A 25,949-nucleotide genomic window follows, 5' to 3' on the forward strand; every position below is an offset into this window, starting at 1 on the left:
GTAGTGGGGGGACGTCTTACAGTAGTGGGAGAACGTGTTACAGTAGTGGGAGGAGGTTGTGTTTCAGTAGTGGAAGGACGTGTTAAGCAGTGGGAGGAAGTGTTACAGTAGTGGGAGGACGTGTTACAGTAGTATTTTTGAAATAGTTATAGTAATTGATTAATTGGATGTATATAACAGGACAAAGATAAAGAAGATGGCAAGACAGGGCTTCCTCAAGGTCAACAGATGTCCCAGAGTGAAAAAGACAAGGTTCAGGGTTTCTTCAGTCAGTATATCCCTCGACCAGGCAGTCAGTATTACAGGGATCTAGCCGGAAACATCAAACAGGTACACATCTAACTTACTATTCTGATTACTGTAAGAAGTTTGCTGTCTGCTGTAAGTTCTGTTTTCTGTGGCTATGTCACAGTATTTCATACAAGTTGATCCTGTATTCTATTGAAATGTTTTGTAAGCTGCAGACAGCAGATTTGAATAGGAACAAAAATTACAAATCCTTCCCTGGTCTTAGTGATGTTGAGATGTGATCAGAAAGTTTCAGATAACAATCTACTGCTGGACTCTGAGTAGCTGACAGATGATATATATCCTTCTCCATTACAGGGCCCTATTGGTTACACGCCCCTGTGTCAGTGTGGACCAGCCTTACACAAACTAGAGCAACATGTCACCAAGAACAGTGACAACATTTATGAACACATTGATGCATCCAATCAGGTGTTACATCAACGTCTTGACCAGCTGGACAAGCGCACCGCCCAACAAGTGTATGCTATTGACAAACTCACCAAAGAGAGACTTCAGCGTGAAGAGAGAAACTGCAATGACAGAATTTCGATGAAGTTACAGGAAGAGAGAAATTTTATGTTAAAAAAATATACAGAACAAACGCGTATGGAAGTGGAGGATTGGCTAGAGGCCAAATTATCCTCATATGGACATTGTCTGAGTCATCACCATGACGATTCGGCTCTTCCCAGCAAAAACTTTTTTACAGACATTCATGAAAATGCCAACGGAAGATTGTTTCGGTCTCGTTCTGATGAGACACTGTCTCAGTCAGATTATAGTGTAAAACACAAGAAACGTGAATTTTATGAATCACGCCAAGCAGCTATGCAACAGCTGCGGGAATGGCAGAATGATGTTCAGGAAGGGAAAAAGAGACAAAATGAGAGAATAGCTCGAGAAAGCAACCTAGGTAAGGGTACAATATACTCAAGCCAAGGTCGTGTGCAAGTTGGACAAATTCAGGTACATTCAGCTCCAAAAGGAGACAGTTCACGTGAGGAGAATACACGGGGGTCTAGAGTGACTTTCAATCTTCTTTCGCCAAGTACTGCGTCGACCAGTCGCACACCATTTGTTCAAAGTCCAGTTGACTCCACTGATATTAAAATGTATGACAGTCAAGGTGCTATCCCTAAACGAATCCCCCACTCACATTCATGGCAAAGTTCAGAACAATTCGAAAATTCTCCTGTAAAGCGAGAATCAAGCCCCCTCACACACAGCACTCCTAAATCTTATGATTCTAGTCCATATGAAACTGTTGGTGGTCTGAAAAGGGGAGCCATGGTCAGGAGCCAAACTACTGAACCAGAGGGTTTTCAACGGTCAAGTCAGAGGTACAGTCAACATCACCATGTTGATCCTATGTACCAACGGTCAAGTCAAAGGGAATCTTCCACCTCTAGGCCAAATCAAACGGATTCCTCAGATGGATTTCAAAGAACAAGGCAGAGACAGAGTTTTCCCGAAAGGGGGTCCTCAAACACAAGCACAGGAAATAATCCAACTTCCAATTCCTCCGGTGCTGGACAGGATCCCCTGGGGAGCCAACAGTCCAGCATCGGCATTGGGAAAGGGGCTACTTCTAAACCCACTTTCTCAACATTTGGGTACCCAGAAAAAGATACAAAGTCTCGACCAACAAGTGTGGGGGATAATATGGTGGGATCTAATGGTAACTCGGGCAGTTGTGAGCAGCAACATCCGAGCTCTCATACAAAAAACGAGGGATCGTGTGGATCAGGGGTGAAGGAAATCAATCCTTATGGTTCTGTTTCTGTGGTGAAAGACAGTGTATATGGGTCTTCACGGACAAATCCCTCTCTTCGACAAGTTCCAAAACCACCAGAAAAACCAGAATTTCTCAAAAAAGAAAATATTTCTAAGGAGAGTGATATGTATGGTTATTTTGTGAAAAATAAGGATGATATGTATATGTCCATGCAACCCAAAAATTCTCCGATGATACATAGGACACGATCTTCTGATGAGCTGCTCTTGGAGGAGAATGGGATTACATCTGCTCATGAAATGGCAAAGAGAGGCGGAAGTACAGATAGGACACCCATGGGTCAAAGGTCAATGAACCGCACACCTAATGACCTTGAAGGAAAGATTTCTAGTGCTCAAAATACAAATTGTGTGTCAAATAGCCAAGGTCATTCATCCAAAATTGGTCAAGGTCAGTGGTCTTCTTATGTGATGAGAGGACAAAGTAAACCTCAAACACCTGTTAGTCAGCAAGCAGGTTCTGGTACAGCCAGTTATGGTCAGTATACTGGTCGTGTGTTACGCACTCCAGAGAGTCATTATGTCAGCATGAATGATGATCACTACAGGATGACTCCTATTGGAGATAAGAACCGGATAAACACAGGCCGCACATCTGTGGAAAACACCTATATGTCAGGGAAGGATGTAACACGACGTGGGGATGGAAGTCCTGCACCGTATCATAGCACATACAATATGAACAGGGTCGGACATAATGATGATTATGATCTAATAGAAAATGTGGACAGATCAAGGAATCTGAGCAAGTCAGAGTCGAACTTGTTAGACAGGACTTGTGGCTCTAGTAATAGTGGAAACTCACCGCGTGGAGACCTCCGTGTATGTCGGACACCTGTCAGTGGCGGTGAGGAGGCAGACAAGGATAACCTGAGGAACATATCAAACTATCCAAATGCCTACAACAAAGAGGACTCTAGTAGTAATCCAGACAGTGGCTATAGCAGCAAAATATTTGGCAACCGTCTCCGTCCAGGAAATGCCCCCAGCAATAGTGGGTCTCCTTCATTTAATAGTGGTACGCCATCATCATCATTCAGTACTGATCATAGCATCTCCACACCTGGTCATAGCCACTCCAACTCTCCATACATACCTGTCAACCATGCAGATTACCAGCAAATACCAGCATCACGCGACCAACATAGGGAAGCTATTGAATCACAAGTTCAAAACTGGTACCAAAAGAAATTAATGGAGGCTGCCAATAACATCACAGATTCACCTTATGGGGTATCACCACAGAAATCTTATCCTGGCCAGGCTGCTGTAAGGAATCTCTATGGTGTCCATCAGCAGTATCGACCAGACCATCCCCACTACAGCAATAAATCATATCGTCATGACAACTCAGCATATGGAAGTCATCAACAAATGGCAAGCTATGTACAGGGCAGCGATGTGTGACATTTAGAGTATATGATTGGTCAGTGTAAGAATGTGTGTGATTGGTTGATGTCAAAAGGTCAGTGTAAGAATGTGTGTGATTGGTCGGTGTCTAAAGATATGCGAGATTGATGTAATATTTGCGAGGCTATGTGTGATTGGTCAGTGTTTGTAAAGCTAAACTCTGGAGATTCATGGATGAGATTTTTACTATCACTTTAACAGTGGTGTAGTGTCCTACATGTGCTGTAGTAGTACTGCTATGTAAATCTGGTGTGAATTATTGTCGCACAGAAGTTACATCAGTAATTACCGTAATTTTAGTAATTAAATGTAGTAGCCAGGTTTTTTACTGAAATTTAAATCCCACACCTTGAGAGTTTTAGACAATACATGTGTACCTTTCTCTTGATCTTCACACCTGTTAACAGAACAAATTATATTTGATTAACAGACACACCTAGACAAAAACTGGTGGACACCTGCATTTACATTTCCCTTTTGTTGAAGTGATTGTCTCTACAAGGGTTTACGGTAGTTCTCCTGAAGATTGGCTAATCTGTTTCCAGCAGTAGGTCAAGTACAAGTCAAACCATATAATTTCTCTGTTTAGGTTTACTGTCAAAATATTCACATTACATTGATATATTACAAATGTTAGATTCATTGAAGGAAAAACATCTGAAAATGTAAAGAAATTTGGGTTGTGTGAGAATGTGTTGGATTTTGTACAGGTGGGTAGGTGTTATTAAGTTGTCTATATTCATTACAACCAGAAAAGATATTCTTTGGTCTGAAATTCAAACAATGTTAAAACATCTGGACATTTAAAACCGAAGCATTGTGTAAACTAGATCTTCAGTGTAGGTTTATTATGTTTTGAGCATCCTTCAGGTGTAATTTAAACTACCCTGGATCCATTGTAATTAATTATAGACAGAACATACACGATATCAGGCTGGAGATGTGTTACTCAGTAACTATAGTGCTAACTGGAGGAGCTACATAAGTTTACATATATACAAAATGGTAGATTTACATAGGAGGAAGGTTTTCACTTTTTTTCAGAGAATAAAGTAAAAGTGGCATGTCAGATAATTTCAACATAAAAAAAATGATATCCTGTTTGTTTTATTTATTCATTTATTTATTTGGAAAAATGCTAAATATTTCAAGAAAAGAAGAAAACTTGTGTGCATTTTCAATATTTGAATGGTTTTTGAATATTTCCAAATCAGATAATGGGAAGTGATCAATCTAGATTTAAGAGAATTCATTATAGTAATATTTCAATTTATATAACAAGTGTAGAAGACTTTGTTTCAACAAGATGGCTTGATGTCGTTGCTTTTAGTCACAATACGATAGTAATTTGTAGTTATTAAATGGCAGCTACCTACCGTTAATAAATTACTGTCTTCCATCATATATCAATACTTATATTGTAATATAGAAATAAGAAATCCTTTATATAATCCTAATGATATCACACCATGAGATACACAGGAACGTGTAAAGATGTTACTCCTGATTTTAACCTGGGATATTGAGATTAGTGTAGTGGTAGCATGTTAAATTATAATTATACGGGCACAGTGATTGTCAACCAGGGACAGCTGTCCTCTACAATATTTGTTTTCAAAGGTTCTATATAATCTAACTCATTTTAGTTCAATACTTGAGAAACTTCGGTCTACTTATTCTAAAATTCAAATGGTTAAGTTCATGCTTATGAAAACATAGGTTGACAACAAATTTTATAACAAACAATATCTCATGGCTGAATTGATTCCACTGGGAAATTAAAGAATCTTCACCAAGTTAATGAAACAGTTCCTGTTGGATAAATAATATTTTATTCAGATGATGAGATGTATCGTTACCTCGTGAAAACATATCGTTAGAAATCTGTTTTGTAGTATCCATAGTTTGGTTGTGTTCAGATTATTTGTACATGTCAATCCTTTGTATCATTCCAGTGTTGTGATTGTACATATATCTTATACAATGTATATGTCTTAATCTAGTACACTATTTTATTTATTCTGGCTGTTAATCTTGTTTTATTGTACATAATTGTTAAATATTCCATTTTATACATAATTGTGCAGGTCCCAGAGATGTTGGGGCATTATTGTACCATAGGACAGAAAATTGACTTTAATTGGCTACACTAGCTTTTATGCAAATTGTTTTATAAGAATTCCAAGCCTTAAAGTTTGTACAAAGTCTGTCCTTTATATGAAATATATTGTATTGACAGAATCATAAAATGATCTGATACATATTAAAACAATTTTAAACTCAAATCTGTCATCAGTTTGTTTTTTGGTTGTTGATTTCCTAAAATACTAAAGCTAGAGTTTCCCTCTGGTACAACGGCCGATTGATAAGTTGTGGGCCTCATATCTAAAGGTTTGAATTTTCACTGATGTATTGCATTATATTTCAACAAAATCCCTTTCAGTATCTGAACATTTTGCCAGGTATGTTTAAGGGACTCAAACCACCTTTAAAGAAGTCCTTTTCTTGACCGTTCAGAAAGTCCTCTACTGTATGTATGACGTCATCATCTGAACGAAAAAGGGTACTGGATTTTTCAGTTTTGGAAATGGATAAAAATCTGATATCAGGTGAATAAGGCAGATGCTGAATTTATTCAAAGTCACAATTGTTAGTGGCAGCCATGACAATGACAGACTTGTGGACATGGGTTACTTAGTTTTCTGCCATTGATTGTTTGTCCCCTTCGCAGATAATCTACCATCTGCCATCAGAATACCATCAGCGTCCCAGAAAACTGAGGCCATAACCTTTTCCCGCTTGATGAAACAGTCTTTGCCTACTTTGGCAGGGGTGAACCATAGAGCTTCCATTGTTTAGGCTGTTGTTTGGCCTCTGGGGTGAAGTGATGGAAAGTTAGCAGGGTCTGCCTATAAAAGATTTATATTAGCATGCGACAAAGTCTGCCTGGTGTGTTACTGATCAGCTGTCAGAAATCTTGGTTCCGAATGGACTGAGAGCTTTCTCATTGCAATATCTTCAGTAAGAATGGAATGTACTATTTCCTGTGAAATCCCAACTGTACTGGCTACATATCTCTCTATGTAACTCACCTGTCAGCCATAACAATATCCTGGACTTTATTTCTAGGGTTCCAACAGTGACAGGCCTTCTTGGACAAGTGTCATTCCCAAGGCCGTGCCTACCATGCTACCCACCATTTCACTGTAGTATATGAAGGGGCATCATTCCCTAGTGTTGTTACCATATCAGTTTGGATATCCTTATGTGCTAGACCTTTCTTATGCAAATATTGAATCACTGCTCTGTCAGTGATTTTGTCCATTTTGCAACAGTCACTTGCCTTGTTTACTTTATCTTCTTCAATACAAGGCTCACATCTTATCAAATAGCCCTTGTAAGCCTGCATGAAGTAAGTCCACCCAAATAATGTTGAACTACGCTGACAGATCACATGACATGAATGACAGCAGTCACTGTGATACAAGGAGATACAATATAGACTTGTGAGTTGTGCTAGAGACATCAGAATAGTTATTGGAGTCACTGTCAGTTGCTAGAGACATCAGAATTATGTCTGGAGTCACAAACAGACAAGTTGCTAGTGACATCAGAATTATGTCTGGAGTCACACAAGTTGCTAGTGACATCAGAATTATGTCTGGAGTCACAAACGGACAAGTTGCTAGTGACATCAGAACTATGTCTGGAGTCACAAACGGACAAGTTGCTAGTGACATCAGAATTATGTCTGGAGTCACAAACAGACAAGCTGCTAGTGACATCAGAATTATGTCTGGAGTCACAAACAGACAAGTTGCTAGTGACATCAGAATTATGTCTGGAGTCACAGACAAGTTGCTAGTGACATCAGAATTATGTCTGGAGTCACAGACAAGTTGCTAGTGACATCAGAATTATGTCTGGAGTCACAGACAAGTTGCTAGAGACATCAGAATTATGTCTGGAGTCACAAACAGACAAGTTGCTAGTGACATCAGAACTATGTCTGGAGTCACAAACGGACAAGTTGCTAGTGACATCAGAATTATGTCTGGAGTCACAAACGGACAAGTTGCTAGTGACATCAGAATTATGTCTGGAGTCACAGACAAGTTGCTAGTGACATCAGAATTATGTCTGGAGTCACAAACAGACAAGTTGCTAGTGACATCAGAATTATGTCTGGAGTCACAGACAAGTTGCTAGAGACATCAGAATTATGTCTGGGGTCACAGACAGACAAGTTGCTAGAGACATCAGAACTATGTCTGGAGTCACAAACGGACAAGTAGCTAGAGACATCAGAACTATGTCTGGAGTCACAGACAGACAAGTTGCTTGAGACATCAGAACTATGTCTGGGGTCACAAACAGACAAGTTGCTAGAGACATCAGAACTATGTCTGGAGTCACAGACAGACAAGTTGCTAGAGACATCAGAACTATGTCTGGGGTCACAAACAGACAAGTTGCTAGTGACATCAGAACTATGTCTGGAGTCACAGACAAGTTGCTAGTGACATCAGAATTATGTCTGGGGTCAAAAACAGGTAAGTTGCTAAAGACATCTTCAGTGTGACCCAAGTCAATATCAAATGCTATATATTTTAGCTGTGACTCAAATCAATAGTAGTTGTTAGTGACCCCTGAATTGTGACTTGTGTTAATATCTCAACAGTATATTAAGATTCTAACAACATCCAAGTCCATTACAGGTGACTGATCTTAAATACAGACAAATCCTGCTGTCCAATACAGGATTACAGATCTTAAATACAGACAAGTCTTACTGTCCAATACAGGTGACTGATCTTAAATACAGACAAATCCTGCTGTCCAATACAGGATGACAGATCTTAAATACAGACAAGTCTTACTGTCCAATACAGGATGACAGATCTTAAATACAGACAAATCCTGCTGTCCAATACAGGATTACAGATCTTAAATACAGACAAGTCTTACTGTCCAATACAGGATGACAGATCTTAAATACAGACAAATCCTGCTGTCCAATACAGGATTACAGATCTTAAATACAGACAAGTGTTACTGTCCAATACAGGTGACTATCTTAAATACAGACAAATCTTGCTGTCCAATACAGGATGACAGATCAATACAGACAAGACTGTCCAATACAGATCTTAAATACAGACAAATCCTGCTGTCCAATACAGGATTACAGATCTTAAATACAGACAAGTCTTACTGTCCAATACAGGATGACAGATCTTAAATACAGACAAATCCTGCTGTCCAATACAGGATGACAGATCTTAAATACAGACAAATCCTGCTGTCCAATACAGGATTACAGATCTTAAATACAGACAAGTCTTACTGTCCAATACAGGTGACTGATCTTAAATACAGACAAATCCTGCTGTCCAATACAGGATGACAGATCTTAAATACAGACAAGTCTTACTGTCCAATACAGGATGACTGATCTTAAATACAGACAAATCCTGCTGTCCAATACAGGATGGCAGATCTTAAATACAGACAAATCCTGCTGTCCAATACAGGATGACAGATCTTAAATACAGACAAATCCTGCTGTCCAATACAGGATGACAGATCTTAAATACAGACAAATCCTGCTGTCCAATACAGGACACAAGATCTTGACAGAACAGATAAGGTAAACATCTGCTCTGTTTATCAATTGAAATGTAACCATGGGAACCATTCCTGTCAAATACCATGTGAGGAATTGAAACATCATCTTGATAATCCAGGACTGGACGATAGCAACTTAGGAAACATTTTTCTTCAGCTTGGTGACACTGTGTTATGTGACTCTATGTTAGAAGGGAGGCAAATCAAGATAAACAAAAACAAAACGACTTCATGTCAGAAGGGAGGCAACTCCAGATAAATAAAAACAAAATGACTTCATGTCAGAAGGGAGGCAACTCCAGATAAATAAAAACAATTATTGTATATCAAATCATCATTTAATATCATAATATTATGTATCAAAACATTTCCTGTAAAACGATTTAGCACTGATATTATAACAGATCTATGGAATATAACAGTGCCATTACATGGCTCAATATTTCCCTAAATCACTGTTACTTGTTTGTTCTATGTGCCACCTAAATTCTTTTTCTTTCTGGGGTTGTAAATGAAGTCTTGATTTCCATAAATACTTGTATCATGGTATCTAGTTACATACACTTGAAAGATATCCCTATTTCAAAGAGATTAAAATTAGCACATCGTTTTTCCCCCAAAATATCAGATAAATAAAACATAAAGAGAAAAAGAGCCAAGAAGAAGCTTAGGATAAAAAAATGCCTATGACAATAACAAATATAATGTTACCGTAAATCACAAATTCAAATCCCTTGTGATTATCTGTACGAAAATAACTTTGGCATCCATATTTATTTTTGTTACCGGTATTTGAGTCTTCCAGAGTCCTTGTCTTTAATAGCTCATCATTAACAAATTTAAAGTCATTGCTAGACCAGCACATGTATTCAACGATTTGTCTGAAGAGGCAAATTCGTAAAGTAGAGTATTCCCAACATCCAGGTAGAAATAAATGATAGCAGGTTAAGTTTTAGTCAACTGTGATATTTAATTCAGAAAGTAATATTAAGGAGAAAAAAAATTAAACTAAATGATCTCGAGTAATACTGCAGTGTGGCTATCAACATGAATGTTTGTACAAGATGAAATAGGATTCTGTTTTCATAATTTGTATGTATTATTTACACTGAATACACTGGTCTAGTAAAGGAGACCACTGTCCAACCACACTAATGCTGAGTACAGCAGACAGATATGTATATAACAAACCAATCATAAAAATCACCCGCACCTCTGAAATGATATCACTTAACAAGTCCTCTGTACTACTGGGATGTGACGTCGTTTTATATCACAATCATTTCTTCAAACTTTGTTGACAGTTATAACTTCTCAATCAAGATGGCTGATGCACCACCCCCACCATTACAAATGGCGGCCATTCCTTTCTGTCCTGGCTGTAGATTGTGGACCAAGTGACCAGTAATGCGAGCCCCAGACATTCTGAAATTTTCAAAGAAGCAAGTTCACAATCTGAAACTTTTAGTGAAAAATGTATTTACAGTAAACCATAAAAATTGCACAAGTCCTTATCAATAACGTTACTGATTTAATTCTTATCAATGAATTTATATTATCCACTATATCTTCTTACTCAAGTTAATGATAAAATTTTCAATTCCTTTTTTAATATTATTTTTTTGTCTTCTAAGATTATGGACATAGGTTGAAATGATACCCACAATTTTGCTATTTGATTTGCAAAATAAAGTATCTATGCTTTTGCTAGTTAACAATATTTTATTCCCCACCAAATGATAGGTGTATGTTGATTTGCTGCTTGGTACTCTAAATTAACCAATATGACTGCCATTCTATGATGACCAATGCTGATCACCTACCACCTTGAATGACCGATACTGTCCACCTGCCCAATAGGATGACCAATGCTGATCACCTACCCTATAGGATGACCAATGCTGATCAACTACCACATGGAATGACTGATACTGTCCACCTACCCTATAGGATGACCAATGCTGATCACCTACCACATGGAATGACTGATACTGTGCACCTACCTGATAGGATGACCAATGCTGATCACCTACCACATGGAATGACCGATACTGTCCACCTACCCTATAGGATGACCAATGCTGATCACCTACCCTATAGGATGACCAATGCTGATCAACTACCACATGGGATGACCGATACTGTCCACCTTCCCTATAGGATGACCAATGCTGATTACCTACCACATGGAATGACTTATACTGTCCACTTACCCTATAGGATGACCAGTGCTGATCACCTACCCTATAGGATGACCAACCAATGCTGATCACCTAACACATGGAATGACTTATACTGTCCACTTACCCTATAGGATGACCAATGCTGATCATCTACCCTATGGGATGACCAATGCTGATCACCTACCACATGGAATGACTGATGTTGATCACCTACCCTATAGGATGACCAACCAATGCTGATCACCTATCACATGGAATGACTGATACTGTCCACCTACCCTATAGGATGACCAATGCTGATCACCTACCACATGGGATGACTGATACTGTCCACCTACCCTATAGGATGACCAATGCTGATCACCTACCCTATAGGATGATTGATACTGTCCACCTACCCTATAGGATGACCAATGCTGATCACCTACCCTATAGGATGACCAATGCTGATCACCTACCACATGGAATGACTGATACTGTCCACCTACCCTATAGGATGACTGATACTGTCCACCTACCCTATAGGATGACCAATGCTGATCACCTACCCTATAGGATGACCAATGCTGATCACCTACCACATGGAATGACTGATACTGTCCACCTACCCTATAGGATGACTGATACTGTCCACCTACCCTATAGGATGACCAATGCTGATCACCTACCCTATAGGATGACCAATGCTGATCACCTACCACATGGAATGACTGATACTGTCCACCTACCCTATAGGATGACTGATACTGTCCACCTACCCTATAGGATGACTAATGCTGATCACCTACCCTATAGGATGACCAATGCTGATCAATTACCACATGGAATGACTGATACTGTCCACCTACCCTATGGGATGACCAATGCTGATCACCTACCACATGGAATGACTGATACTGTCCACCTACCCTATAAGATGACCAATGCTGATCACCTACCACAAGGAATGACTAATGTTGATCACCTACCCTATGGGATGACCGATACTGACTGCTCCACCATGGATGTTCACTTTGTTCATGTCAATATCCAGTTCTTTGACATTGGCTAGGATGACAACACTGAAGGCCTCGTTAATCTCCCACATGTCTATGTCCTCTTTTTTCACTCCAGTGTTGGCCAGTACTTTGGGGACAGCATGGGCAGGTGCCGTGGAAAAGTCGATTGGAGCAATAGCTGCATCAGCAAAACCTGGAGCAGAATTACAGACATCAGCAAAACCTGGAGCAGAATTACAGACATCAGCAAAATCTGGAGCAGAATTACAGACATCAGCAAAACCTGGAGCAGAATTACAGACATCAGCAAAACCTGGAGCAGAATTACAGACATCAGCAAAACCTGGAGCAGAATTACAGACATCAGCAAAACCTGGAGCAGAATTACAGACATCAGCAAAACCTGGAGCAGAATTACAGACATCAGCAAAACCTGGAGCAGAATTATAGACATTCCTGTAGAGGAAACATACAAGTCAAGCATATAGATTAATGTTCTTACAGATCTGGTTTTACTGTGTAACAAGGGTATAATGAGACCAATTTCAAAAGTAAAACAAATTAACAAACCAAGAGATTCGATAGAACTGATAGATGTTTCCTGAATAAACGCTAGATACAAAAGGGCTAATTATGCAAAAGAGAGTTATGGTTCTTGTACGCTGCTCTTCTCCTTATCAATATCTATTAACCTATGAAGTTTTGTGTTGATACTGCTAATGGCTTTAGTGAAATGCTGCAGACAAAATTAAAGTATGAAAATAACAAAGGGCAATAACTCCTAAATAATGCAAAAGAGAGCTAGAGAAGTCAGGAACACAGGAACAATGAAGTAGGTCATAAATATTAAAAAATTCCACAAAAAACAAAGATTGATTCACTCCAATCCATTGTAAACTTGAATCTGCTTTATAAATACTTTTTTCACAAGAGTGATTATCTGACAAGATCGGCCTCAATGTAAACCAGATGCCTGTATGTTAATCAGTAAGTGAGTACCCATGACTCTGGCGAGAGGTTTGACCCCATGTTGTTCCGCTGCCTTAGCTGTCATCAGAACCAGAGCTGCTGCTCCATCATTTAAAGTACTGGCATTGGCTGCTGTGATGGTCCCTGTAAAGATTTCATACATAATTAGTATCCTACATTTTGGAAAATATATGTATGTAAATGTACAGGCATTTGGTGCAGTATGCTGTCAACAGACATCTCACATCTCAATGAACTTAAACTTGTTCATATTTTCTGCATGAATTTGTAACCACAGCATGCATGAGGCTTCAATTATGAATTCATATCCAAAGTTTCTTCTTTCTTTAGATATTTACCCAATATTCTCATTACTTTGTCTATTTGATATTTATAACTATTGAGAATATCTTTGATTTGAAATAGATTCAAAAGCACACAAAAAACATGCATGTTATATTTTTCACATGAAATTACAAATTATTTGGAAGTGACCTTGAAGATGTGATGGTCTTGTATTAAATAGTTAATACAATCAATAACACCAGGGACGTAGATAACGTTACCTACGTCCCTGATAACACTGGTCATTCTTGTTTCAGTATTTGAATATACAGTTCACTAACATTAGCTTTCAAATTCACACTGACTATTTGAAAATAATGGCAGCCCACTACTATTTGTCTGTTTACTGACCGTCTTTCTTGAACACTGTCCGTAGTGAAGCAAATTTATCAAAATTGACCTTCTTGTATTCCTCATCAGTACTGATAGTGACTGGATCACCTGTCATAATGAAAACAGCCAACCAACATCAACATTACAAAGAGTCAATCAAAATCAACAAACTACATTTAAATAAGATATCAATGACTAAGGGATGATGTATGTGACTTACAAAGGCCAGACAAAGTCAAACAACATCATAATATCAATAGGGATCCAGGAAAATGATGATAGCAGATGAGAAGTCTTACACGAAACTCCAATTAGTTTATAAATCATATGATCATCGCTAACAAAGGTTTGGATCAGTGATTTATAGAATGTTAACTGTTCTGTGAATAGTCACAAAATCAGAGATACAACTGCGACAAACTCTACATTAGTAACACCTCTCTGAATTAGCTCCCCTTGTATATTATTTCTCTATACATGTATTGTCTTCCAACTTTAAAAAATACCTTTCTTCTTCGGAATTACTACAGGTGTAATCTCCTTCTCAAACACCCCCTCAGAGGCAGCCTTCTGGCTGAGTTTGTAACTCCTAATGGCATACCCATCCTGTTCCTCTCGACTAATCGCATATTTCTTGGCGGTATTCTCTGCACATGTACCCTGAAATAAAACACACATATCTTAAAACAACCACATACACCCTCAACTACCATGTGAGCCATAGACAGCTATATTTATTGTAAATCATCTACTAAGATTTGTGATGACCAGACATCATCAGTGATAACTCACCATGTGTATGTGGTCGTAGGCGTCTGTAAGACCATCGGACACGATGCCATCCTAAAACAACCAAGTACAGTATTAACAAAAATATACACAAGATTTTACGCAATATCTGAATAGATTTTAAACAATCATGAAGAATTGAACGACTTCTTCTCCCATAATCACCTTTCTTTATTTCACAAAACACAACCGGAATGAATTTTGATGCTCACCCTTAGCTCGACTTTACCATAAGGTGTCTGACCACGGGTCATGTAGTAGGGAACGTTGGACATACTCTCCATCCCTCCGGCCACCATAACGTCCTGTAAATGACACAAATAATACATGATAAAACAGTACAATCCATTTCCCTATGGTAACTGTGCATCCCTTCAAATCCCAAAGCATAAAACTATGTTGGGACACAGATTTAACAAGGACATGTTTCACACACAATATAAATTATTAAATGGTTTACTCAGTAATAATGACATCAGATACTAGTATGACTTACATGGTCGTTATACCTGACTGAATATTAGAATATTTTACCTGGTGATTACACCTGAATGAATACTAGAATGTTTTACCTGGAGGTTACACCTGAATGAATACTAGAATGTTTTACCTGGATGTTACACCTGAGCGTTTACTAGAATGTTTTATCTGGAGGTTACACCTGAATGAATACTAGAATATTTTACCTGGAGGTTACACCTGAATGAATACTAGAATGTTTTACCTGATGGCCACACATGAGGTTCTGACTAGCCATCATGACTGACTTCATACCAGATGCACACACTTTGTTGATAGCTGTAGTTGGTGTGGTGATTGGTAGACCTGTAAATCAAAATATTTAAAATGTGACAAGATTAATACACGAAAGACTTTTACCTTGGCAAACAGCTAAAAATCTTTTTATCAGGACAAGAATGTCAGCTTGATTTTCTGAGTATGCTATTATTTGTTTTACATGTATCTGGCATTTAAATGTTAATCCACTGAAAATGATGTATCAGGTGAGGATCAAACAGTCAAGATTGCTATCTGGGGAAAATGTAAGCAGACTGCGGATAGTTTACAAAAAAATGACAGTCATATACTGTGTGTAATTTATTTTCATGAATAATGCGATCAAAGAAAGACCATGAAAATTAAAATAAAACTAATGAACAGTGACTTTCAAAGTTACCATTTACTCCTTTATAATAACTATTTACCTTACATGCAGGTTATCCTGAATGCATATGTCAAGCACATATTTCATAAATCTTTGGTTGAATTCAGTATCAATTAGTTCCTTCGAGTGCTTAATTCTGAGGAGTTTGCATTTGGTAAATGAAACATGCTGTTGGAGATCTTTAGCATATTAGAATTCCAGGAATGGATCACATACATGCATCTTTATCTGAAGCCATGCAAGATTTTTCATAATTGCAATTGACCTTCACATTACTGTCTTAACAAAAACACAAAACACCCAAAGAGTTAAAATATTAACTCAACTGATTAATTAATTAGGGTATTTTACCATCTGCTGTTTATAAGATGTCAGAAATCTATTAACAGGTCACTACTGACCTCTATCTCAGATACATCCTGTTGTAAGCTCACATGTCCCAGTTAAATTAGTGACCAGATATGGGGCTCTCTACAGGGTTTTGATTTAGACTGTGCTCTTTGAATTATACAATAGCAGCTCAGAATTTGGCAGAGTGAATTGATGCGAACTTGTTATATTGCTGAAAATGTTAAAGTTAGTAGCTGTGAAAGAAAGTTGGTTTACAGTATACAGACCTACTTCAAAGGTGCCTGTCCCTCATCAGCCTGACAGAAGATAGCTGACATCGCAAATACAGTGATATATACTTACCTGCTCCCAAGGTAGCCTGACGACATGGTGCCTGTCCCTCGTCAGCCTGACAAACATTTCCCATGTACACCTCATTCACAGCATCACCTTCAATCCCTAAGGAACATAATTAATGTATCATTAAGAGATCTCATTGGTGTTTTAATATATCAAATTCTAAACATTGTACAAAGATGTTTTGTAGATAGTGTGCCTTTAATTCCACAGTGGTAAAGTTAATTATATCAGTGAATACTGGACCAGAACAGTTTTAATGGAGAATTACCTGCCCTGCTGATGGCTTCCTTAATGGCGACCGAGCCCAGTCTAGGGGCTGAGAGTTCTGACAAACTGCTGAGGAATGACCCTATAGGTGTCCTCACAGCACTCACAATCACAACATCCTAACAAATTAAACAAATGGTTAGTATCAGAAAACAACATATAACTTGTCAAACAACTCTTAAAATAAAGGTCACCATAATAACATTTTGACTCGTTAGAACAATACAAAGAAAATGAGATCCAATGTCCCTGAGGGTACTTCCATTAATTTTCAGTAATCCTCCTAGGATGGTACTAGTAACATATAAACAATAAGTATAGATAACCAAACAAAATCCAAGGAAGACCAGGCTTTAATGTTGACATGTTTTGACATACTCGAGATACCAAACATGTTAACATTAAAGCCTGGTAAAGATGACAACATTCTACACATAAAAAAATCCTCAGGTGATCTCAGGATCATACTGTCCTCTGAAAGAAATCATTCTTGTCCAGCTATCAAAACAACAGATAGAAGCCAGATGTCACATCACTACACTACCTATCGCTACAGTGAAAATGTCAATATTGTTCATTGTACAGTGTGGATACAAGTCAACTGTAAATCTTTTAGGAAGATAACTTATTCTATCTACCAATAGTTATTTCCCAATAAACTGTTTGATCAGTACATCTTATCTTAGATTTAATTCTGTATTGTCACAGACTGAAACATACAAAAATATTATCATTGTATTTTATTTTGAGAGTGATGTTCACTAGGGGTTATGCTTCACTGCCACCAATCCAACAACTCATCACATGTAACATGGCTTATTCTTTGAACATAGACATGACACTCAGCACAGTCACAAAAGCTTTTGGAATATGCAGCTGAATTTTATATATCAGTGAATCACTAATATTTCAGTTCAAAAAAGCAAGTTGGACTGTTGTAACTATCCTTAGGGCATAAACTGATGAAAATTATCAAAGATTTTAGGGTTGATGATCAAAGTCCTGTAGATGTGTTAATAGTTTCAAAACCATGTAACCAATTCATTTCTTATATGTCACCTTTTGATATAAAAATTAATGTAAAATTCATCTAGAACATCTGCCACGATTTTGCTCTGTATATCTGTCACAATGTTCCCCAACATTGGTTGATATGTAACAGGAGAGAGTAAAGAAAGCTAGTTGTTATTTATTGCATTCTACTCCAGATTATATATATTTTTATACTCACATTTAAACCACTGATTTGGCTGAAACACCGGACATGTTGTCTGGTTGACTTCTGGAAAATATACATAAAATATAGTACAGATGACAACATAAAGCAACAACATACAAAATGAAGTAAAACATATTGATTAAGTTTGGTTAAAAACCTTATCAAATACACTCATTACTTTGTACTGCAAACTATACAATACAGAATATGTTTGACATTGGTCTGAGTCTGTATATCTAATGCTGTAACCAATTTCATACAATTTTCCAGATAGCGTGTCCTTGTGATCAAACTTTCGAGGTGTAGAATCAGTATTTAGTGACAAAGAGGAAAATAAACTGCAACCAATGCCTGCAACCCTATTGCCTGTGTTTGTGACCATTTAACAAACAATATGCACTTAAGCCAAGACTTGTTGGACAGTACATTTTTATCTGCAATGGTTAAGTACTTTGAAAGATGTACTTGCTACTGAATGGCAATTAAAAAATCTGAAGATAATATGAAATAGCATAAAAATCACGTTATTTCACATCACATCTTAAGACATACAAAATAAATGCAATGTTTGTGCACAACATCGCCGAAATGCAGAAATTACCTGTACAAGTCTGCTGAAAGATCTAAAGCTCATGTTTACTATAGGCATGTAGGGCACTACCAAGGAATGACAAGGTCGGGTAACACACAGTAAGTCATGAACATGTTAGAAGCGTTCCGAATGCTTCAAAGCAAAAGTAGGTATAACGGCCGGTAACACTAAGCAAATATTTCAGTTTGAACAGTTTCATAAACAAAAAACGAAAGAATAATAATGTTCTTCACCATCATATTATTATAACGAAGAAAATAAAGATATAAGCTTTACATGATATCATATATATCACGAAATCGGACGCCAACGACCAGGCTAAATTTCGTACCCTTCAAAATTTGCCCACTTAAGAAGTCACAATGGTCTGTTGATATATTTAAGTGTATAATTACAACATAATTATCAGTTGATCTAATTTGAAAGCATTGAAAAAGTAACTTAACATCTCTAAAATGTTAATCAAAGATTTCTAACTTATTTGTGATGCACGGTATTCATTTTCCCCTAGACACCGGTTAAGTGTCACAACTATTTCTGGTCGAATGACGCACGACCACACTGCTTATATTGCATTTCTTTCTGTAAACACATAGACTAACCTGTGTTTCTGATATTCAGTACTGTTTATATGTCGTTCAGAGCATACACTTATTTTGATTTAAGGAATTGTGTGACTGTTATCATTTAAAATCATAAATATCTCGATTTGGGATAAAACGGAAGTAGAAATGGAAAGTGTAAGTAACAATAAACCCCAAAAGGAAACACGCGAGGACGAGAAAGAAACAAACACATCGACGGAGACAAAACAAAGTGATGGCGACGCAGAAACTGTCACGAGGAAAGAAGTGGAGCAAAAGGATGTGGCTGGAGTGACAGGTGAAGAGAAAGGAGCTGAAGGAATCGAGCAGGAGAGAGAGGAAGAGGATATAAAAGTGGTGTACAAATTTCGGGACTTCAACCCAAATATGGTGAAGGCATGGGAAAACGTCTTTAGTGACCATTGTGGTGAAGGTGGTGGAGTAGAGGTACGCATCATAATCTGGTTTTACTGATTCTATATTAACATTCCATTCTATAGGAATAGTCTCCTGATTTTTTCATTACAATGGCCACTGTTTGTCCATAGCATAAAGCACTGTCTTTGTCACTCAGCTGACAGATCATAGCTATTTCCAGCAGTGGGTAGAGCTGTGGACTATCATGTGGGCCACACGGATTAGATTTCTGTCAAAGTTTTCATCAGGAATATGATTTTCCGCATTGTCTTACATTTTTTATCTTTACAGTTCAAGAGGTACAATTATAGGGTGCCTTGATCACCATGATCATTTATGTGCTAACATACTGACTGTCATGATGTTTGCATTCATGATGGAGTGAGCTGCAGGTCATTCTCTCCTTGGACATAAGTTCAAAATTTAGAGGTGGCAACGTATGTCTCATCCATAGGTTTTCCCTCCTATATCTCACCCATAGGTTTTCCCTCCTATATCTATATTTGTTCCCTTAATGAAATCATATAAAAAAAAAACTTCACAGATCAAGCTTTTCACACCTGTGTGTTGTTAGATGAACTTATAAATAACATTAAATAAGAGTTTCATCACCCATCTCACTCGATTCATGATCACTTAAAGGTTACTACATTTTGTGGATCCTTAACTACATTACATTATGGTTGCTTTCCAGCTTTACATTGGAGGTAATTTTATTTAAGCTCTACAGTAGGATGATACACAAGGGGCCTTGGGGTTGTGGGGCTTGATCCCTGGTGGAAGCTCACTACCCTCCTTCCTGGACATAGAACTGTCTTTCAATCACTTTTTTTTATTTTGTTTTGAAATGTTCTTATACAGTGTGTATAGCCAATACACAGTCAACATTAACATATTTGTAAAGTTAAGATTTAATGCTTCACATCTTCTAAATACTTACAGTTGGAACAGTTCACTTAAAACAATGACCAGATTCCAGTATGTGAAATTTGTTTTTAACTTTAAAAATGTTCTGAAATAAATCTCTTTTGAAGGTTTCTGCTGGTGACATATTCAAAGGAGCCCCAGCAGCTGATGCCTTGGTAAGCTGAAACACATCCTAAAATTAAAACAACACTAGTATTGACTGATGTTTTATTATCTATAAAGGCTGTCGTTATAGAAAATGAGTCGTCACTGTTGCTTTTTACTTGCTCTATCTTGAACCACAAACTTATAATTAATAAATTCATTATTAAGTAAGGAGATTATAACTGTTGCTACATTTGAAGTGGTACAAGTAATATATAGTAAGTAAGAAGCTGGACATCGCTAACTTTTTGTTACCCTTTTCACAGGTATCTCCTGCCAACAGCTTTGGGTTCATGGATGGAGGAATTGATATGGTATACACTAGACACTTTGGCTGGCAGATGTGAGTTATCTCCCTTTTTTGTCTGTGAGGGATCAGTTATCCCTCTTTTTTTGTCCCCAACAAATTACAGATGTAGTTTCCTTCTACTGGCCAGCCTCCTTCTGGTGATTTCTACTCATTACTTTTGATATAATAATCCCCCTTTCTATTCTTTTTGTGGTAACAAAGAAAGATTATCTCCCTTCCTAATCCCCTTTTGGTGACATCTACTCACACATAAAAAATCCCATTTTCTGGCCTTTGTTTAATTATTCCTTCAGTACCTGAAAGTAATGAATAATATCTTTCCTTTCTTAACCTTTTACACTGACAGCCTTGGCTTTTGGTCCTGTCTTTATTATCACCTACTAGTGAAGATAGTTGAGATCAGGATAAAACTCAATATCTCTTTGTATTTGCATGTAAATTGCAGGTGTTAAGAACAACCACTCTGCCAAGTTTTGCTTTCTATCATACTCTTGCTTGTATAGGAGCAGGGACTACATCTAGGAAATTGATTGGGTGAGAGATTATTTAAAGCATGTTAAGGTCACAGGGTCATGAACTATAAATAGTCTGCATGTATTCACACTGACTGATGTTCAATGTTTTTATTTCAGGCAGCACAGATTACAGGATGTGATCAGGAAGGAACATGATGGTGAACTGTTAGTGGTAGGTCCTTATTATACCTCAAATTGTATCAACTGGTCACCCTGCCATGATCTTATATAATAAATCACCAGACCATGATCTTATATAGTAAATCACCAGACCATGACCTTATATAATAAATTACCTGACCATGACCTTTGTGTCAGTAAATCAAATTATGATAGATTGATAATGATGATGATGATGATGATAATGACGATGATGATGATAATGACGATGATGATGATGATGATGATGATGATGATTGGGATGATGATGTTGATGATGCTGATGGTGATGATGATGATGATGATGATGATGATGATGATGATGATGATGATGATGATGATGATGATGATATGATGATGATGATTGATGATGATGATGATGATGATGATGATGATGATGCTGATGGTGATGATGATGATAATGATGACGATGATGATGTATTGTTGACTTTTATAGGGTGATGCTGTGATAATTCCTGCTTATGATGAAGCTGGTATCTCTAAGGAGACAGATGAAGTTTATAATGAAGGTCAGCCCATCAAATATCTGGTGTCTGCCCCAACAATGAGGATACCTATTGAGGTAGATGAGACACCTAATTCCTACCTGGCTTTCCGTGCTGTAATACTGGCTGGTAAGAGATGATAACACAATATATTTAACAGTGACAGATGTATCTAGTTTTGTAGTTATTGTCTGTAGTGTCTGTCTAAAGCTGTATATTATATATGACATTTCCCAGTGGGAACGATTTGATCCATATCTGATATCTAATTACCAAGATATTCTGATAACCAGCAAATCAAACAGTAGTTGTGAGTTATGACGTATCAGTATTGGTAGTTAGCAGCATAATTAGATTTTCTGAGTTTTATCACACAGAAAACATCATTACCCACATCTAGGGTAGATACCCTTTGCATTACCAGGATAGTAGCTAGAAATGGGGCCTTAGAAATCTAGGTTAATTGTTATAGAATGTGTGGTCTTAAAATTAGAATATATTTTCAAAATGCTAGAAGCAGAAGTCAATCACAATAAGCTTGGTGTAAGAAAATGTCCACAAGTTTCACTAAATTTTATGCTTCTTCAAGACCATTATATATGTTATTTTCATTTTTTCAGTCAAGAAGCACAACAGGAGGGTTGATGTTGAGCCAATCAGAAGTGTTTTATGTCCAGGACTAGGTACTGCCGTTGGACAGATGCCGTTCCATCGATGTGCTCAACAGGTGATTAAATATATGATAAAAGTGCACACAAAGTTAACACATAACTTCCTATGCCAAACAATGCTGTGAATCCATTAATCAATTTCATGATAGGATCTCATAAACACAATTATATGACCTTTGACCCTTTATAGTGACCTTAATAGTAGATACAATTAAGGGTAATCTAATTGAATTCCATATGTTTGTTTACTACGTCATTGTTTCTGTAAAGCAGAAAGTGAAATGATAAATTTGAAAATGCATTTAAAGGATGTTGTTTAAGGAAACATCTGCAGTCATTTAGACAAACAGCACTATACAAGTCCTATATGATAGTATGTCTATTATGTACTACTATGGTGGTCAGATTTGATTCATGACCCTGTGTCTATAAATAGACACACTGCACTCAGTTTGACATTTCCTTCAGGTAACAGGGAAATATGTAAAGCAGAAGAGAAAATGATTGGAAAGATTTAAATTTGACTCAATTGATGTAAAAGAAATCATAAATATCATATTATGAATATCTACTAGAATAAAGAAATAACAACACAGACACAATGTTACCTTGTCCAGACAGAGATTTACTTTGTCCAGATTTGACCTTCGATTTTAAAGCAATGCCCTTCACCCAAGGGATATGAAAGTAATGATGTACATGTTGTCTGGTGATAGACACCGCAACAGGCTTTTACCACGTATATTTTACAATTTATCCTAATCCTGTTTGTTTCTTTCTGTTATCATAATCCATCATAGATGCTTACCATACGTTGTTTTTTCGATTACAGATGTTAGTTGCTTACGAGACGTATGTATTGGGCAACCATCCTGAGAGACTGACACCCAAAAGTCTTTTCCATATGGTGAAGGATCATGATGAGATGTGCTATAGCAAGGGATGAAAGGATGGAAATATTGGGACCCTCTAATCCTCAATATTATCACACATCCTGTGGAAGATGAAGACAGACTAACTCTTACATGCTGTTGTAGAATTATCCTCATTTTGTTTAATATTAAGTTACTTATAGTTACATTGTGACGTTTCCAGATCTGTATGCCTCTCATGAACACCATCAAAATACCACGTTTTATCGACATATATCTAAAACCAAAAATGTTCTTATAGTAAGATTTTAGTGCAATAAGTGTTGTGACTATTAGTGTTGATGTCGAAGTTTAGTTCAATGCTAGTTTTTGTGAAAGCACCTGGATATACGTTGTTGCGTTTCCATCCAATTCACCATTCCTATACTGCTGTTGTTGAAACTTTGTACAGGTGTAGCATTCAACACTCAAATTTACTCCAGTCAGCATGTAGAAGAGAAGTCTAATACATTGGCTGATTTAGACTGATAGCACATCGAAGGGAACAAGCTGTACACATTTTGAACTGTGATATTTCTTTGAAAATGACATTTGTTAGTGTCTTTTTCATTTATTTCCTATGTACTGAGGCATTATATTTAATATGTTTATTCAACTTCAATCTTGTTATATTTATTTCCAACATTTATGAATTGCTGAGATATACCAAACCAGATTACACAACATAATGTGAAGAGGTGGGTAAGAAAGTATGTGATCTTGCTTTTAGAAACAAGATCAAGTTAAAATTGCTTGTGAATAAGTTTATTGCTGAACAAACTAGAACTGTCATCCTGCGGGTAACTAATACCCCCCCACCACACACAAACACACACACACCTCTTCCTGTAGATGTGATGCTATTAGTTTATACATAAATTCTTTTAGTTTCATTCCCAGTGATTTCAACATGTTATGTTTGACCTTGAGTTTCCCTAGATATATACTTTTCCATTGTCATGTCACATATCCTCACCTTATATTATAAAATCTATGGGCCATTATACAAACACTAATGTGCAGTGACCAGGTTACCAAGGCAACCAAAATTTTTGGACGGGAAAAAGAAAAAAACCTGCATGCACATCAACATATAGCCCATTTTTCTGAATAAGTTTCATGGGTCTCAAATTTAAAGAGAAGTTTGGACAATAACCCTCTCATCATAGATCATATTTGATTACCATGACAACCAAAATACATCAGTGTTTTAGAACATACATTGTAGTACAATTGTAATTACCATTCTAAATTTTGACAAATCAAAAGCCTCCATTATGTTTCCATAGTTACGGTTCTGGAAACTCTTGATGTGTCAAATTGTAGACTTTGATGAATGACAACATTTGTCAGAATTTCCATGAAATTAATCCAAGGACCACTGAGCTATGAGCCATTACACAAAACCTGTGTATAGAGACCTGGTTATCATGGCAACCAAATGTTTGATGGAATAATAATAAAAAAGAACCATGCATGCACATCTACATGGGCGCTAACATTTCTTCAGTTTTGTTAAAATTGAGTAACAAGTTCAGAAGTTATAGGGACAAAATGTTTCAATGAACAGACAGTTGATTCCAGTATACCCCCTTAAGTTGATTGTATGCAGGTATGATAATACTGTGTATCTGTCAAACAGCTATCTAGTTAAACATCTTTGTGTGTCGTAAATTATAATGTGAATTTCAAAGTCCACAAGTAAACATGCATATTCATAAAAACTGTTAATAAAAAATTGCTGGAGACAGATTTCATTGGGAAAAATGTAGGAGACCAAGTTTAGGTTATACTGTATGGTCGTTTATTCTTGGGGGATGACATTTTTGCTCCTTCGCAGTATTTTTCAAATTAGCAGTTTTGGTATGTGAAATAATGATACATGTATTAGATATCCTTTTACATTCAGATCGCAAAATTTTAAATCCTTGAAATATAATTTGGTTGTCTTGAAAGAAAATCGCCAAAATTTCTCCCCTTGAAAATGACAAGCTATCCAGAAATCCAGACAAAACTCCCAGTCATTCTAACACCTGACCGCATTATGAAATTTGTGTGACAATGATTCATTATAATCTCTTTCGATCTTGGTCCTGAAACATATATACTGGTCCAGGGTTTAAAATATCAGT

At 37.1% G+C, this 25,949-nt stretch overlaps 3 protein-coding genes across 3 annotated transcripts in view; 2 read left to right on the forward strand and 1 right to left on the reverse strand.

The window, feature by feature from the left end:
* LOC132545757 (uncharacterized) overlaps positions 1–3,492 on the forward strand; it is an 85,621-nt gene extending 82,129 nt beyond the window's left edge. The window contains exons 11-12 of the mRNA XM_060209445.1: positions 181–330; positions 607–3,492. Coding sequence (XP_060065428.1) covers positions 181–330; positions 607–3,492 — 3,036 coding nt within the window. The remainder of the gene's footprint in view (positions 1–180; positions 331–606) is intronic.
* Positions 3,493–9,439: 5,947 nt separating this feature from the next.
* On the reverse strand, positions 9,440–18,756 carry LOC132545734 (acetyl-CoA acetyltransferase B, mitochondrial-like). Its single transcript, XM_060209423.1, has 12 exons — positions 18,683–18,756; positions 18,094–18,144; positions 16,864–16,981; positions 16,599–16,694; positions 15,465–15,565; positions 14,953–15,045; positions 14,744–14,794; positions 14,458–14,611; positions 13,970–14,059; positions 13,304–13,417; positions 12,275–12,497; positions 9,440–10,548 (listed from the first exon to the last, which is right to left on the reverse strand). The coding sequence occupies exons 1-12, from the start codon at positions 18,728–18,730 to the stop codon at positions 10,428–10,430; spliced, it is 1,260 nt and encodes a 419-aa protein (XP_060065406.1). The 5' UTR covers positions 18,731–18,756; the 3' UTR covers positions 9,440–10,427.
* Positions 18,757–19,338: 582 nt separating this feature from the next.
* LOC132545788 (uncharacterized) lies at positions 19,339–24,402 on the forward strand. The gene is made up of 7 exons (XM_060209480.1): positions 19,339–19,704; positions 20,709–20,756; positions 21,012–21,088; positions 21,688–21,742; positions 22,187–22,364; positions 22,856–22,962; positions 23,739–24,402. Exons 1-7 carry the CDS (start codon positions 19,405–19,407, stop codon positions 23,850–23,852), a joined length of 879 nt encoding a protein of 292 aa, XP_060065463.1. The 5' UTR covers positions 19,339–19,404; the 3' UTR covers positions 23,853–24,402.
* The last annotated feature ends 1,547 nt before the right edge of the window (positions 24,403–25,949 follow it).

The sequence above is a fragment of the Ylistrum balloti genome, unplaced genomic scaffold (assembly GCF_031769215.1).
Source record: "Ylistrum balloti isolate Yb309-2 unplaced genomic scaffold, AGI_CSIRO_Ybal_v1 Utg369856, whole genome shotgun sequence".
Classification (NCBI taxonomy): Eukaryota; Metazoa; Mollusca; class Bivalvia; order Pectinida; family Pectinidae; genus Ylistrum; species Ylistrum balloti.